Source organism: Polyodon spathula, chromosome 31 (assembly GCF_017654505.1).
Source record: "Polyodon spathula isolate WHYD16114869_AA chromosome 31, ASM1765450v1, whole genome shotgun sequence".
Lineage (NCBI taxonomy): Eukaryota > Metazoa > Chordata > Actinopteri > Acipenseriformes > Polyodontidae > Polyodon > Polyodon spathula.
Window position 1 is genome coordinate 4,244,524 of NC_054564.1, and position 17,520 is coordinate 4,262,043.

Sequence of the window (17,520 nt, forward strand, 5' to 3'; positions counted from 1 at the left end):
AAATGCGGCTCTGTGATTCCGACAGCTGAGATGAGAGATGGGTCCTTCCTGCAAACAGTTCCTTCTGCAGTTCCTACCTGTCTTCTTGCCCAGTCAAAGTCAATAATCCCCTGAACCAGGGCTGAAGTTCTATTTTAGGTCCCTCAACATTTGTGGGGGACAGTGGGACTCATCTCTCAGTACTTGCTTCTGGACCAGTGGCAACCCTGGCTTACTCAGGCAGTGTAACTTATTGCCCCCCCCCCCCCCCCCCCCCCCCCCCCCCCCCCCCCCCCCCCCCCCCCCATCCCCCACCCCCATCCCCCATCCCTTCCTCATCTGCCCTGCACTTACGTCTGCCACTTTGGCCACTTGCAAGTCTTTGTGGGAGCATTGGCCCTGGACTGACAGCTCAGATCAGAAGGCTCTCGGCTGCCAGCAGTTCTGCAAAAACATGTGTCTTGAACAATGTGCCATCTTCTTTTCACGGAGGTCACATACACGCCTGTATTTTACAACAGCGTTACCTTTAACCCCAGAAGCAGAGAATTATCTTGTTTGGCTCAATTCCAAACAAAATGTGAAAAAATATTCTCCCTCCTCCCATGCCCTTGGACCGTGTTGAGAAGTGTTCAGGGAGCAGCATCACTCCCCCCCAGATCTGCTCAGCGCTTAGCACTGCGCTTGTCCATCTCCTCCTGGATTCGAGCCCGCAAAGCTGCCTTCATCACAGAGTCCAGGCTGTTTCCTGCAGCAACCATCTCCACCACCTTGTCAGGGGCATCCTCCTGGAGGAAGGGGAATAAGCAGATGTACTTTTATTAAAGTGTAAATAGCTTCAGATCACCTAAATGCAGGGGTCTAATTAAAACCAGAACAATGGGGGCTCCCGATAGCCTGGAGATCGCCGGTTCGTCCAGGCTGTTCCACTGCCGACCATGGACGGACGTTCTTAGGGGGTAGGTGGGGAGGGCTTAGGTCGGCCAGGGTGTCCTCGGCTCACCATGCACCAGCTTGGCAGGATGCTTGAGGGCCTGCCTGTAACTTGCCCAGAGCTGCGTGGTCCTCAGACACTGTAGCTCTGGGTTGGCTGCATGGCGGGCCTGCACAGTGAAAAGAAGCAGATGGCGGATGGCTGACGGTACACTTTTCAGAGGACACATGTGTCCATCTTTGTCTCTCCTGAGTCAGTATTTAAAACAAAAGGTTTGAACAAAAATAAATCAAACAGTTTTACAAAAAACACATAGATCACTGAGCCAAAATAAAAGGTTGAAACAAAAACAACCCAAAAATAAACCCAAATATCTTCCTCCACCCAAAACACGTGGACTGTGCTGGTGCTGTTCTAAATAAACACAAACAATACACATCTTTGAAACAATACTACAATAAAACAACACATGTATTTACAAGCAGGGCTTTGCACTGCCCCCTCTAATTACGTGCAGGACTTTGCCCCGCCCCCTCTAATTATGTGCAAGGCTTTGCCCTGCCCCCTCTAATTATGTGAAGGGCTTTGCCCTGCCTCCTTTAATTATGTGAAAGGCTTTGCCCTGCCCCCTCCAATTATGTGCAGTGCTTTGTCCTACCCTCTCATTATGTGCTGAGCTTTGCCTGCCCCCTATCATTATATGCAGGGCTTTGCCCTGCCCCCTCTCATTATATGCAGGGCTTTGCCCTGCCCTCTCATTATATGCAGGGCTTTGCCCCGCCCCCTCTCATTATATGCAGGGCTTTGCCCCGCCCCCTCATTATGTGCAGGGCTTTGCCCTACCCCCTCTCATTATATGCAGGGCTTTGCCCCACCCCCTCATTATGTGCAGGGCTTTGCCCCACCCCCCTAATTATATGCAGGGCTTTGCCCCACCCCCTCATTATGTGCAGGGCTTTTCTTCTGCCCTGCCACACCCACATTTGCTGCACAGTTTCAGCCCAACAATAACTCAAAGAAAAATGAAAACATCTAATACAGGCAAGTCATTCATTTTGTCATATTTATAAAAATACATTTAGTTAGAAGAATATGCGTGTATGAAGTGTAACAGCCCATGTACTGTAACTTTGTATTTTATTGAGACGCTGTGAAGAACTCATATTTTTCTTTGTACTAAATCTGTATTGTGGACGGACACATAAAGTAATAACCAAATGGAGAAAGCAGTTTATTTATTTACTATCTATCTATCTATCTATCTATCTATCTATCTATATATATATATATATATATATATATATATATATATATTTATTGTATTCCTTTAAACATCTAGCTCTGTGTTATAATACCTATGTAAATGAATTTGCGGAGTGGAGGTGATGCTTGTTTTATGCTTAAGTCATTTTGTATTGCTATGCAACCTTTTGACATTTTATGTGCAATTACTCATTATTACCAACGTGGTGAAGTTCATTATGCTGAGTATAATAACTACAGGTTCAATAATTAATGTGAAAGCGTGAAAAAAAAATCCCTTTAGTTTACCCAAGGATACCTAAGGTAACAATTTATTAGAAAAAGTGCTCTTGTTGAAAAAATACCTAGGATTCCATTGTTAAATATGGATTGGTTTACTAGGTCAGACTACACCGGGAAAGACCATTTTAGGGAAAAAAAAAAATAAGTTAGGGGGGGAGTGGGGAAGCCTTATGATTTTGCGGTGTGGGGAGTGGGTATTTAGGAGTTGTAGGTGAGGTGTGGGTATGACTGGGTATGAGTGGGGTGTGGTAAGGTGTGGGTAAAAAAAAATATCTCACCCATCTCCACCCCATCTCACCCATTCCACACCCACACCACTCTCTGTGTGAAGAGGAGTCTCCTGCTCTCCAAGTCTGTCTCCACTTAATTTCCACCTGTGTTCTTTTCTTCTGGTTGGTGCTGTCTTGACAAGGGTTAACGTTATTAACTCCTTTTAAGATTTTAAAAACATACTTTACTAACTTACCCATGCTGTTGACAACGTTTAACCAGTAATGAAGTGTGAAGCACTTGAGAGTTTTGATATGCCGGGTGCTAGAGAAGACTCCAAGATGCATTCTAAAGGTCTTTTCACACCAAGCGTGTCGCGTCAAAGCAGTTAGCGTTCAGCGTATCTTGACGCCGTCAAGTTGTTTTCATAGCAATGTGTCAATCAATCTGAAGCTGCCACTGAACTCAACATTTTCCTTAAAGTACAGAATTATATTTTTGGAACTTTCAGCACTAAGTACTGTAATATAAATGATACAATCTCATGAAAACTAGGGATGCACTGAATCCAGGATTCGGCCCAAATCCTACTTTTTGAGCAGGGTTCGGATTCAGCCGAATACTTAGGAGTCGGTGAATGGAATCCGAATCCTCTATCCACCCAGATGCACATCCATTTTAATACATTCTTCCAATGTGTGCAGTTCTTTTTAAATAAAAAACACGGAATCCGGTACTGAACATAACTGATGTATTTAATAACAAGAACACGTTTGATGAACTCTGTCGCAGCTCTCAACTCCCTATTACTGGTGGCACACACACTAAACATCACGCAGCTGCTGAATGCAAACATACCCCCGTATGCAACAGCACAGCCACATCACACTTTAACAGCAAACTGGTTGTAGGCTTTTGTGCTTTGCTGCGTTGTCTGTCAAACATGTTCTAGAGATAATACTGCGTTTAAATAAATAAAAAAAAAACACAGTGCACAGAAATATAAATATTTTTAACTGTCAGATGTGCAAAGACGCTGTTGAACAATATGCTTTAGTAAATTAAATTATGTTATTGTAATGTGTCAATACAAGATGAACCATTTGGGAATGGTTGTTTTACTAAAAGATTTTTTTAAACTATTTTGTAGCCTATTTGATATGTGTTACACACACGGTGCATTTAAATCAACATGTGTTTTATTTTACAATGAGATTCAGGTTACTCATCACTGTAATTTTTTTCTCTTGACACAGGTTGAAATATCATTAAAGAAAACAGAGGGTTAGGCAAAGATGCAGCTCTCCTTGCTTGTAAAGGTAAAGTAAACGGTTCTGTACTTTGATGTTTCTTTTGTGGGGGAGAGGGGGCCAGCAGTAAATTGTGTAAGTTTCAAACTGAAATCTTATTCAGGAATATATTTCCATTCAGTAATAAAAATACTGTTAGCTAAAAGGCTCAAAACTATAGATTGAGAGAGTAGTCCCTTGTACATAGCTGCCAGTTTATTTTTCATTCAACAGTTTCCTTCAATTTTCTTGTATTTGTAGATTCGGTATTCGGTTCGGTATTCAGCCAAACCTTCTACTAAACAATAAAGTTCTGTGTCTCTTGCAGAAAAAAAATCAAATACAAATGGGAACGTCACGGCCAAGCTGTTACCGGCAAGGAGAGAGACTTGAGGACAAGAAAGCTGCTGTTTAAATACAAACACAGTACACTAAACAAACAAACAAACAAACAAACAGCACAAGGGCCAAAACAAAAGGTCTACAAAACCATGACATAAACACAGCACAGCAACACAAACCTCCACCTCTATCACCAACATTAACACCCGTGATTACTCTTTTTATTACACCTGGGACTGCAGCCTAATTAATCATTTATTCAATTTACTTCTCCAGCCACATTCCCACCTGTTCTAACAAGGAGGAATTTAACCCCCTCCCTACCAACCCAATATTCCCCACACCCACAGGACTTCCACCCCGCCACACTGCTAACTGACTGCTGAAATTCTGAACACAGATCATATATAAACTCTCGGCTGTGATCTTCATCAAAAACTGCAGGGTTACACACCTTTAAAAAATAAAGTCTGAAGTTCTCTTTGTGTGCATCTGTTGCTTCTGCTGTGGTACAGTTTGCAGTTATTTTGCGTTTTTGTTTCTTACATATTATTCTGATACAGCATGTTGTACAGAGAGGTTTGATCCCTATGGAGCGCTGATCATCAAGTTTGTGACACGACTTGTCTCCAGCTTGCTTTACGACTAATATATATATAGGGTAAGTAAATCCAATTACGCCGGACGCGCACAGAGAAATAGGAGCACAGTCTATTTCTGAAACTGTCTGTTTGACGCTACACGGCCGGTGTGAAAGCCTCCATAAGATGTACAATATTCTAAAAAAAACAATGTTACCCTGGACACGGATGCTCTGATGCAGCGCACTTGCTGTGAAAGGACCTTAAGTGTAGTTGCCACTCACGTTCAAATCAAGACATGACATGACAGAACAGAACAGTAAGACAAACAGGAAGGTCGAAGTGTTTGTCCTAGAATTTCTCTCACCTTGTGTACAATGAACGAGGTGACCTCCCCGCCGTCAGCTTCATACTCCAAGCAGAAGAGCTCTGTGCCTTGCTGGTCGGGATCAGTGCTGGAGCTGCTCTCGTTCCATTCCTCGTTTTCCAGGCCTGGAGAGGTCTCTGGACCACCTGGGGTTGGGCAATGATGACGATTACATATGTAATGAAGATTTTCATGTAATAGTTCAGAGACCATCACCCATAGATAATTCAAAACCGGATCTGACTTTCTGATACAGGTTTTGCATCAGTCCATTTTCCTCCTCTTTGTTTATTCTTCTGCCCTCTTCTCCAAGTTGATCTGCAGCTACTAGTGCCCTCCCCCTCCCCTTCTTTCTTTCATCGCATTACAAACTCCACTTAACACAAGCTGTGCCGCCTTAATTATTTACTGTAAACCTTAGGTACTACACCTGTAAATCTAATAGGTGGTATTCAACATCCTAATGCAGTGGTTCCCAACTCAGTGGACCTCCAGATCCATTCCAGATATTGTTTTCCAACCAGGTCCTAAAGGAGTTCATTGAACTGGCCAGTGTTCTGTTTTAGGATTACAATGAGACAAATTCCTGAACAGGAACATCTCGAGTCAAGTCATTAAAATTATAATGTTGTTTATTAGGTCCCCCCGACATGACAAATAAATTAAGTCAATGATCGTCAAAATGGGAACTCTTGGAAGCTTTAGGGCCTTCCTCATCACACACTTTTCTGTTCTGCATGCCCAGGATTCCTGCCGCAGCGCAATTTTTTGCAACCCTACTTAGTTTATGTATCATCAGCAGCCCTGCTGGTCTAAATAGTGTGGGTGTGTTTTGTATTGAAGCTTGGCAGGGATGGGGTTAATTCCATCCCTGCTGAATACACTTGTGGAAATGTGACTGGGTCTTGATTGAATAACTGATTGTCAAACAGGTCCCAGCCATGTGGGCACAAGCCCCAAAAAGAGGGAACATCTCTCTAGGGTTTGAGCTGGAATGAGCCCAGTGTTGCGAAGTTCGTTAGGAGTGGTCTGCATGCTTACTCCTGCGTCGGGGGTGGTACACCTGGATGTCTGGGCGCCGCGGCCGGGTGGGCGTGGCTGTGGTCGTGTGTCTCTTTCTCTGCTTCTCCTTGGCTTGCTTCACCTCCTTGTCATAGTCATCTCTGAATCAGAAAGGAAGAATGATTTACTTATTCATTTTGTATGTTGCTGCATGTGAAGTTCAGTGCTGAAGGACAATGCTGTCAGACACGGTACAGCACAGGCTATACTGAGGGTCACAGCACCATCTGCCAATGCACACGAGGGACACCCCACCCTCTGCCTCTTCCTCCTCTCAAACTAAATCAACAACAATTCATATTTCTATAGCGCCTTACATCACAAGGATCCCAAAATGCTTCCCCCCTTCTTTTTACAAATTATCAACACTAAAATGCAACTGCAGCGGTGTAGCTAAGTTATAGTTTAGTTACTGTATATCCAGCGCCTGTGCAATAGGCGAAATCTCATTTGAGTATAACGTTATGCATTCTTTGTCAGAATACAAACTCGACGATTTATCAGCATATGACAAACAAGTTAAGATTACAGGTCACAAACTTATCCAGCAGTCAAACCCTGTCCTTCCCTTCTGACAGCTACGCGTGCGCAGAGAGAACACACGGACGCTGCTGAGCTTTTAAAAAGTACAAACCCTTACACATTATAATTAAATGCAGTAATTGATTTTTTTGCATTTATTTATTTATTTGTTTGTTTGTCTTTGTTTGGCAAACCGAACCTGGCAATCTGGTTCCTGCGGATGTGGTGCAGAAATCCGTGTTTCATGTCCAAGCGGCCTCTGGGCTTGAATTTTGTCTGGTGGTCAAACTCTGGTCCCATTGCTGCTTCCTCCTCCCGCAAGACTTCCATTTCGAGTATTTGTGTTAATATTACTTTACTGCTTCCTAATCTGCATATCTCCTCAACCCGTGCCCTATCGATTACACTAAACTGAATTAAACAAATCGTTCAGGAATACTATGCTATTGGCCAACAAACATGTTACCCAGAGTGACTATTACAATCCGACAATTGCACATTCATGCATAACTAATTAATAAAATACATGGTGCAATAGCAATCAGTGTAGATCGGATACATGGCAATTTTCTATCTTTGTTTTGGAGCCAGCATATCTTGCAGTGTTAATGCAATACATTGAAGTACTATGCAGCATTTTGTGTCCCGCTCCATTTTGATCCGATCTATCATTGGAGTGAATGGCAAACCCAGAGACGCAGCTTCGCAGCTCACCGGCGGCGTCCTGTTGCGTGTTTTAGCTTTCGGTCGGCCTGTTCTTTCGTTTTTGCTTCTCAGAGAGTGAATGGCTATCCTTGGAAACGGAATTTGAAAACGCAGCAGTAATACAATTGTATACTGTATAAATACATTAAAATATATATTATTTAATCATACTAAAGACAAAATGTCGATGAAGAGGGAGAGAGACCCTGAACTGGAGGAGGAGGACGAAGATGAGGGTAAGAAAGTGACCCCTAGTCAAACACGCCATCTAAATAAATGAACGTGTTACGGTATATTATTATAATCATTATTATATCGTTATAGCCGAAGTTGTATGGTCGAACAGTCCAAGAAAAGATTACATCCTGCGTAACAAAAAAAAAAACATAAGTAAAAAGGAAAGAACTACGAAAATATACAATACCAGTAGTGTTGTGAGGATGATAAACGTGAGAATTAAAAAAACAAACAAACAAACAAAAAAAAAAAACTTGAAACATACATTATGTCACGAAAAGGTACTGTAATTAAAAAAAACAAAAAAAACAAACGAAATAATAATTATTCTGTAGGCATGTTTTTTTTCTGGCGGCAAACATGTAAGTTGGGTCGTTTCTTTTTTCCGATGTTTTCAGTTCCAGCGAAGGCGGTGAGATGCAAGGAAGTTAGTGAAGACTGTCGAAGCCGACACTGCCCCTACCTGGACACCATTAACAGGTACACTGCTCCTGCGCCAGCATACCTGGCTTGTATGGGTATCACTGGCTAGCTGTGCTCTGTAAATTCTTCCGTAGTTTGGCCTGTACATTCTCATCAAAACAGAGGTTGACAGTCCAGATTGTTTACATTGTTGAAGGTGTGCCCCCTCCCCCCCTCTCTTGTGTGCCGGGTAGGTCTCCCCTATGACCAGCAGCGGTAAGACATTATTAATCACATATCAGGGCTAGATCAAAACAAAAACAAGAAAAGGAAAAACAAAAAATAAAAATGGGGTTGCTTTTTTCCAAAATGGAGTAATGACAGAGAATGCAAGCTTTAAAACAAAACAGAAAAAAGCTTTTATTAACACATTAGAGACAGTAACATTTTATATAGGTACAAAAATATTAGGAAAATGGGGCACTCTTAAGATTTGTTGTGGACTGTGTTCACCATATCATTCCATATAGGCATTTGCAGGGAGAGATGAGACTAAAATGGTTTGGTTAGTCACATTGTGTAGGTAATAAGCTCAGGCGTGTCTTATTAAACTCAGTGAAACTAGGAGTGGATCTAACTGCACTGCAATGGAAGTCATGTTTCCATCCCTGCTTTTGTGACTGGACTGATTTATGTGTGAGGATTGTCTGTTTTTTCCTTCACAGGAGTATCCTGGATTTCGATTTTGAGAAGCTGTGCTCCATTTCACTCTCCCATATCAACGTCTACGCCTGTCTCATCTGTGGGAAATATTTCCAAGGTGTGTTATCTCCCTCTGCTTTGGGGAATGTAAAAACAGCATTTTAACGTCTTGCATATCGGAATTCCAGGGGACGATTCTTGGCGGGGGTTTCAAGTTTGTAGACCAGTTTTTTTAGATAAATGTTAACACCACATGTTTTACAACAATACTGGGTGCCAAGTTTTCCTATAATATTATAATTAAACAGGACAGCTGTTAAAATAGGTTGATATAGATGAAAGCAATGTTAAGGGTATCGATTGTCATCATTATAGTTGATGCACAAGCATATTGCCTAATATTTTCCTGGATCTTACTCATTTGATGTAGTGAACCACATGGTTTCTTAGTCATATTAAGATTACTGTGTCTTTCAGGGCACCTTTCGCAGACCCTGATTAGAACGAATCGTGGCCTACCTTACCCAATGTGGCATTGGGCAGTCCAAGATTAGTGCTAGTGTCAAACCAGCCATTAGTGTTGATGAAATGTGATGGTGCAGAATCGAAATCTTTTACATCCGTATCAAACCTTAATCCTGTTCCATTACACTTTTTTATATATTTCTCAACTTTTATTCAGGAGTGTTTGCCAGCAGAAAGTTACATTTCGATCATGCCCCTCCCCCTGCAGCAGCGCTCATGTTCTGCTCCTGCAACACGCCTGTACATTTCTAGCAGAACGCCAGACTTGTTGCAGAAGGGATCATGAACTGTCACTGCAGTGTTTCTCCTGGTGAACATTCCCGAGTAAAATTTGGAAAAAAAGGAATTCCTCGATTGACTTACTCATGAGGTGTGAATAAAAATATCAAGACAGTTGGCATTTTGTTGAAAAAGATATCACTGCGATACAAACAACACAGGGTACAGCAAAGATACATTAACCTGATTCTGCAGGATCTTAAAATAAAATAAAAACTTCTAGATTGACTTCCACTGCATGATTCTTCTGCTAGTCACAGTGCACTGTTGTAATGGAGCAATATGGAAATGTATTAGCTTGTAGCCCGATAAGCAGCAGATACAATCAACAATGCATGTGTTTCCTCCTTTACTGTGCAGGTCGTGGTTTGAAGTCTCATGCCTACACACACAGCGTTCAGTTCAGCCATCATGTTTTCCTTAACCTGCACACCCTTAAGTTTTACTGCCTGCCGGACAATTATGAGATCATCGACTCCTCCTTGGAGGACATCACAGTGAGTAACAGAGGGACAAGAACTAAAAAAAAAAAAAAAAACTAACCAAGTCATTTTCTTATTTTGGACTCCTAAATGGAGAACAGCAAACTTTATCTTAGATCTTCGACAGAGACCAATATAGGTTTTGTTTTTTTTTTTTTTTTTTTTTTTTTCCTTAATTGAAGGGAGTAATTCAGTGGTTATGAGTTCTATTGCTCATGACTGATGTTGTTTGGCTGTGTGTCTATTTTCCCTAATTAAAGGTACATTCTGAAACCTCTGATTCCACTTGCTCTATAAGCTAATGTACAATTGACCCTGTCTATTATGGTATAAGTGTCTCGTTATGAGCACTGGTAGAGCAAGAGGACTGAAATCACAACAGAAACTGTACATATTAACTTCTTATAGATTATGTTTTATTTAAAAAATAAATAAAAATATATGTTCTGAATATTAACAGCTGACAGAAATATGTTGATTTTTGTCAGTTGGTATTCAGCACATATGGCAATAAGTTGTACTGGAATGAGATCTGCTGCTATGGCTTCATGATTTATAATGTAGCGTAATATACTCTAGGCCCAGATGGAGGTAACGTTGCTGAAACACGGTCCAAAATTAATCGATCCAAAAAAAAAAACCCAAAGCAAACAAAAAAACACCTTATTTTTTCAGTATGTACTGAAGCCTACCTTTACAAAGAAGCACATCGCTAACCTGGACAAGCAAGGCAAACTGTACCGTGCTTACGATGGTACCACCTACCTGCCAGGCATCGTGGGATTGAACAACATCAAGGCGAATGACTATGCCAACGTAGTGCTGCAGGTAATTGCATGGAAGCAGCTCTTTGATTATTTTAGTCTTGATTAACCCAGTAATGCTATAGTTACACCTGCTTAACACTTTGTCTTTGTGACCTATTTTTTTTTTATCATACTGACTTCTAATGTTGTGTTCATTGATGGGAAATAAGTAAGTTACTTTCACACCTTGTTTAGGCTTTTAGCAGGCTAACATTACGTTTTTGCTGTCTGTTTTCACTACCATCACAGTCGGTTCAGCACCCTCTTTATTCTAATGTTCTCTATGTGATTGCTATGCAGGCATTGTCAAACGTACCCCCGCTGCGTAACTATTTCTTGGAGGAGGAGAACTACCGGACCATCAAGCGGCCGCCTGGAGACATAATGTTCCTGCTGGTGCAGCGCTTTGGGGAGCTCATGAGGAAGCTGTGGAACCCGCGCAACTTCAAGGCTCACGTCTCGCCCCACGAGATGCTGCAGGCTGTCGTCCTGTGCAGCAAGAAGAACTTCCAGATCACCAAACAGGGTATTTGCACCTGTGAAATATTCATGATCGGATGAAGTTATTAACTATTAGGAATATGTGTCACAATTCGGTATTCTGTTAAATGTCCCTTCTGTGGAATTCCCCTCATCTATCTGTTCATCTTGGGATCAATTTTTTTTTTAACTGTGTGCATAATCATTTTTATTATTGATTATCTATTTTCCTATTTATGATTTGTCTAGGTGATGCTGTGGACTTTCTCTCCTGGTTTGTGAATGCCTTGCATGGGGCTCTCGGGGGAACAAAGAAAAAGCCCTGTAAGTACAGTCCTTCCACTGGGGGCACAGATAGCAAACTGGGCATAAAGATTCTCTGCTCGAGGCATCTGTTCTCTGAAGCCTCCTGTGGCTGAGGGTTAAAAGCACAATTAAAAAAAAAAAAAAAAAAAAAAAAAAAAAAAGAGAAAACAAGTGATTTTTTGACACAAGCCTTGGTACTCCCAATCTGTCTCTGTGCAAATTTAACATGCATTTATTTTCACGAGTAATGGGGAGTTTGATTGGGTGGTTGTGTGACTTCCCTATATAAAGATAAAGTATTTAAACTTGTTTGTCTCTTTGCAGCAATAATTACAAAGGTGTTTCAGGGTTCCATGCGCATTTTCTCCAAGAAGCTCCCTCACCCTGATCTGGTGAGTCTGGCAGGGTGAAAATTCCCTGCTTTGAGTACTGTATCTAATCCTTGTTATGTGTTGTCAATATGTATTGCATGTGTCTGTCTTGGAAACTTTGCATTACAATTTTGAGGTAAAGAAACAAAATGAAAATACCCTTAAGCACAAACTTCAAAAAATCCCTTTTCTTATGCTTTTGCCTTAACACCGTAAAAAGGGTAAAGTCTGATATTTGTTGTCATCTTTTTGTACCTCGCCTTTGTCTAAAGAGAAAACACTGACGGTTCCTGTAAATATCCCATTGGGGTTCAGTGATTTTTAGCCACACTACTCGTTCCTCACTATGTGTCTATCTGCCACTAGCCTGCAGAGGAGAAAGAGGCGCTGCTGCTGAACGAGGAATACCAAGAGAAGATGTCCGAGTCGACCTTCCTGTACCTGACCCTCGACCTACCCACTGCCCCTCTCTACAAGGATGAGAAGGAGCAGCTTATTATTCCACAGGTCCCCCTCTTCAGCATCCTCGGCAAGTTCAACGGCAGCACTGAGAAGGTGAGCACGGCTCAACTGGGACTCCCACACTAACACACACTCGTGGGCTTGTCAAAGGGTCTGAAGCACATTCCACATTCATTTTTTGTTTTGTTTTTTAATTTAGTAGTCGCCAATTATTTTATTATTTTCTCCCAATTTAGAATGTCCGATTATTTCTAGGCTCAGCTCACCACTATCACCCCTGCGCTGACTTGGGAGGGGTGAAGACGAACACACTCTGTGCTCCGAAACGTGTACCATCAGCCACCCGCTTTTTTACACACTACAGGCTCACCATGCAGCCACCTCAGTAAAAAGTAATGCATTGGAGGACAACGCAGCTCTGGGCAGCTTACAGGCTAGCCCACAGGCACCCGGCCAGACCACAGGAGTCGTTGGTGCGTGGTGAGCCGAGGACACCCTGGCCGACCTAAGCTCTCCCCCGCCCAGGCGGCGCTCGGCCAATTGTGTGCCGCCCCCTGGGAGCTCCAGTCTGCGGTCTGCAGTGGAATAGCCTGGACTTGAACCAGTGATGTCCAGGCTATAGGGCTCATCCTGCACTCCATGCGGAGCACCTTTACTGGATGCACCACTCGGGAGCCCCTTCATTCCACGTGAATTAAGCCTGCCTATAGTGACACTATTCACATTAAATCATCTGTTTCGAAATTCCACTTTTAGTGGTCCCTTGAGCTGGTATGACTGTTGCGCTGTCAGTATAAATCTGCACAGTTCATACATCGGTTGTCATTAATCAGTTTAAATAGTTGCAAATAAAAGCTACACAGTATCAAACAAAAGGGATACTTCACTCAACTCTGTCCTTTCGTTTTCCAAGGAGTACAAAACCTACAAGGAAAACTTCCTGAAGAGGTTTCAGCTGACCCAGCTGCCTCCCTACCTCATCTTCTGCATCAAGAGATTCACAAAAAACAACTTCTTTGTTGAGAAGAACCCCACCATTGTCAACTTCCCTATCACGTGAGTAATGTTAGTGTTGCAAGATGACTTTTCACCTGGAGACATAATACACAGGGCTAGAATTTCATCACGGGAATAGTGCATTTTCCTCCTGCATATCTGCAACTTTCAGTGCGGAAAAATCTTGCAGAGATATTTTAAGATACCGCTTGACTTTATTCTCTTGTACGTGATTCTCGGCTGCTATCTTTAAACATTATAGAAACTCAGTATACTGTAGTAAGTAAAGAGTTAAAAAAAAAAAAAAAAAATCCGATATTAAGGCTATCTAGGTGTTGTTTTGCAAGTGGTTGCTTTCGCTTTAACTCTTAAAACTCAGCCCCATTCATTTTGGGGTGCCAGCGCGCCGAAGGTTAGGCACATGTTGTTAAAAGTACAGACTGGGTTTTTCAAGGACGTATTAAGTGTGTGTATGCGGTACTCCTAGCTGGAGCTACGATCACTTGAAGTTAAGCCTCTCATCATGTGACAGAGTTCACAGTTTAGGTTTTGTTTTGAGTCTATTGCTCCATTTTAGCAGCTAGACTGAAAGGGGCGGTATCGTAGGAAGGTTTAGAAGCTCAGCTCCCCACCATGTTCATTTCAAATTGAGGTTCGATGGTGCAGTGTAAGTTTGGTTTTTAGCCATGTATGATTACAAGGTAATAGCAGTGACCAAATATTTTTTTTTTTATTATTATTATTTATTATGTATTTATATTTGTTTACATATATTCTCATCTACCACATAGTATGCCTGATCCTGTTGCAACTTACATAGTATGAAAGGAAATTTGGTAGCCTTTCATTTGGTATGTTATATGCATGCAGTACAAACTATCCAGTAGTTAACCCTTTGAGTAGTATGAACATACCGGTACGTTCACTGCTCTCTGGTCCCCAGCTTTAAACTTGAATTACTGAGCCTACAAGACCCCTGATCATATAATATTGTAACACTAGGTTTCTGTAACACCTTTTATTGGTCTCTTGCGCCAAATATTGACTGAATTACAAATAATTCAGTCACAAAAATGTCAACAGTGTTTGTAAACCGGCGAAAATCGCTCAGTGAGAAAGAAGTATTAGTAATAATACTGAATTCAGATTTCCATTTAAATTCAAATACATACAATTCTTCCACTGAATCGGATGTCCGCGAGAGTGTTAGTGAAGACATAAGCGAAGAATATTTGCCATCAGCATCAAGTGACAGCGAAGAGGCGGTGTCAAGCTCTGTGCGTCGCTCCATGCTTCAAGGAGTACGCTGAAGCATCAGACACTCTGACCCTCCGCCCCCACTACCTGTTTACCCAGATATGATTTATTCATGTTTCTCTCTCTCTCTCTTGCCCTTTCTTTTTTGTTAAGATGTGTTATTGTGGTTGTTCCACCCCATTGTTTATTGCCTACATGTTATTTTTTAGTCAAAACCTTTCCCTGACTAAATAAAAAAATATGTATTGATTTGTTTTATTTATTTACGGTAAAAATGATTTGTCTGTTTCGGCAGTATTCGTTACATACCTACAAACATATAGCTTTTAGCTTGTTTGTCTGATGATGATACAAACAGACATGTTTGGATAATGATTTCCTTTGTTCATATTTTATTTATTTTCTTCCCCAGAAACGTTGACCTGCGGGAGTACCTTACTGAGGAAGCTCAGGTGACAGAAAAGAACACAACATATGACCTTGTGGCTAACGTCGTGCATGATGGGAAACCATCAGAGGGGGCTTATAGAATCCATGTGCTGCACCATGTAAGAGGGCAACTGTCATTGATCGAACCTCATTGTTTCAGCATGATACTCACAGTGTGGATTAGGTGATATAAGGAGATGGTTGTCCATGTGTCTTTACATCCAACTAGATAACTGCTTATCTAGTTAAACCTGGCAACAACATGATTTACCACAGTGTTGGTGTATCCAACAGTTGTCTACTTTATAGTTACATAAGGAGGATGTGGCTCAAGCTCTGTCTTCTGTTTTTTCATGGTTCTCGTGGCTATGGTTTTGTATTTGCAGCCAAGGAGGAAGATATATGTTACTAACATACTTGTTAATCATTTAAGAGCAACAACTTGGACAACTGCAGGTAGCTTCATACTGTGTTTGGGATGTGTGCCTGTACATAGTCTTCTGTGTCACTATTTGCGTCATGTAATGAAGAATCTTGACTGAAAATATGCAGGAAAAACTTCTGCTTGTAGAAGATTCAGGGGCGAGTCAGTTAGATTCCAGAAGGGTGATTATCTAGGAAGAGGCCCCTAGTTATTGGGGTAGGTTCCATAAGGGTGATTATCTAGGAAGAGTCACCTCTAGTTATTGGGGTGTCTTGTTTCAGAATGTAAACCATGTAAATATATAAATGTTTCAGAATATAAACCATATGAATATTCTGAAACGGGGACTGAATTAGCAATTTGTGATGACTGGTACAAGATGGAATATATATTGAAACCATGGCTATTGCAGATTGCAGTAGGTACAGTATTACAGAATGCAGTAAGTATTACGAAAGCATCAGACAGTAGAGAATGCTTGCTGGTCCCTTGGTAAAGTTGCTAGTTGAAAAGGTGTAGAAACAATGCAGTTACTGTTTGGTTTGTGCCTCTCCTAACAGGGGACAGGGAAATGGTATGAACTCCAGGATCTTCAGGTGACTGACATCCTGCCCCAGATGATTACGCTCTCAGAGGCTTATATTCAGGTAAAACCCCCTTGACCATTTCATTCATTTATTATTATTGTTATTATTAGTTTATTTATTTACTTAGCAGATGCGTTTATCTGAGGCGACTTAGAGACTAGGGTGTGTGAACTGTGCATCAGCTGCAGTCACTTACAACAGCGTCTCACCTGAAAGACGGAGCACAAGGCGGTTAAAATGGCTTGCTCAAGGTCAGGGAGTGAGCCGTGATTTGAACCAGGGACCTCCTAGTTACAAGCCCTTTTCTTTAACTACTGGACCACACAGCCCCCCTACAGGGTTTGTATGCCCTCAAAACATGGTAGTGGTAGATCTAACTTTGTAATAGTAGCATGGCCATAGATTAATTTTACTCATATACTTATTTTTAATGCTGCAATGTGTTTAAAATAATTCCTCGTGTACAGTCCTCCAGGTAGCACACCCTGACAGTCAAGTTTGCTTCAATTAGCTGATCTTTAACATGGGCTTGAAAGCAAGCACCTTAACAACAAGTTTTTGTAACTGTACGAGGCACATTTCTTTTCCATACAGCATTGTTTGGCATTAATGAGTAACAAATAGTAAAGGTTATCAAAAGTGTTATTTTCTGTTTGCAGATCTGGAAGAGACGAGAGGAGGATGATGATGAGATTAATCAGCATGGTGCGTGACAGCATCACAGTTTAAGGACAGTCAGTTTTTTCCTCAAAAGCAAGCAGGGAATTTAGTGTACTGTTTCGTTTCGACACATCTGTTGCACAAAACTGCAAAAACCTACATGCTGTTGTGGTCAGTTGTCAGAACCATTAACTTCTCCCCCAGTATCTAACAGGTTTTGGTATGAAGGTGTGTTTTTTTTTTTTTTTTTTTTTTTTTTTTTTTTTTTTTTATATATATATATATAAACAAACTTTGGAATACATTCTATGAATGACTTCTTTGTTTTGAAGGTACCTTATGCAGAAAATAAATAACTGAATGGGTAACTGTGTTCTATTCCAGACAATAATAATAATAATAATAATAAAAGTTTGCATTTCATTGTCACATGTTTTTACATGACATTTAACACTCTTAGTGCTGTGTAATATTAACTTGACTTCATAGTCACTTTGCCATTAGCAGGGGTATCCTGCAGGGCTTGAAAGTGAAACTTTGTTGCTTTTTTTTTTAAATAAACAAACTGAATTAGCAGAA

The 17,520-nt window shown here is 41.2% G+C and overlaps 2 protein-coding genes across 3 annotated transcripts; one reads left to right on the forward strand and one right to left on the reverse strand.

The window, feature by feature from the left end:
* Window positions 1-306: 306 nt before the first annotated feature.
* Window positions 307-7,484, reverse strand: LOC121303187 (UPF0561 protein C2orf68 homolog). 2 transcript variants are annotated; one of them, XM_041233714.1, is made up of 4 exons: window positions 7,031-7,484; window positions 6,289-6,410; window positions 5,248-5,393; window positions 307-767 (listed from the first exon to the last, which is right to left on the reverse strand). In XM_041233714.1, the coding sequence occupies exons 1-4, from the start codon at window positions 7,159-7,161 to the stop codon at window positions 645-647; spliced, it is 522 nt and encodes a 173-aa protein (XP_041089648.1). In that variant the 5' UTR covers window positions 7,162-7,484; the 3' UTR covers window positions 307-644. The 2 variants fall into 2 exon arrangements, with proteins under 2 accessions (XP_041089648.1, XP_041089647.1); XM_041233713.1 differs by lacking the exon at window positions 307-767 and adding an exon at window positions 776-1,082.
* A 134-nt stretch (window positions 7,485-7,618) lies between these two features.
* LOC121303186 (U4/U6.U5 tri-snRNP-associated protein 2-like) lies at window positions 7,619-17,192 on the forward strand. Its single transcript, XM_041233712.1, has 13 exons — window positions 7,619-7,772; window positions 8,172-8,253; window positions 8,901-8,995; window positions 10,042-10,178; window positions 10,839-10,991; window positions 11,270-11,495; window positions 11,699-11,773; window positions 12,080-12,147; window positions 12,493-12,681; window positions 13,502-13,644; window positions 15,254-15,389; window positions 16,255-16,341; window positions 16,941-17,192. The coding sequence occupies exons 1-13, from the start codon at window positions 7,718-7,720 to the stop codon at window positions 16,992-16,994; spliced, it is 1,500 nt and encodes a 499-aa protein (XP_041089646.1). The 5' UTR covers window positions 7,619-7,717; the 3' UTR covers window positions 16,995-17,192.
* The last annotated feature ends 328 nt before the right edge of the window (window positions 17,193-17,520 follow it).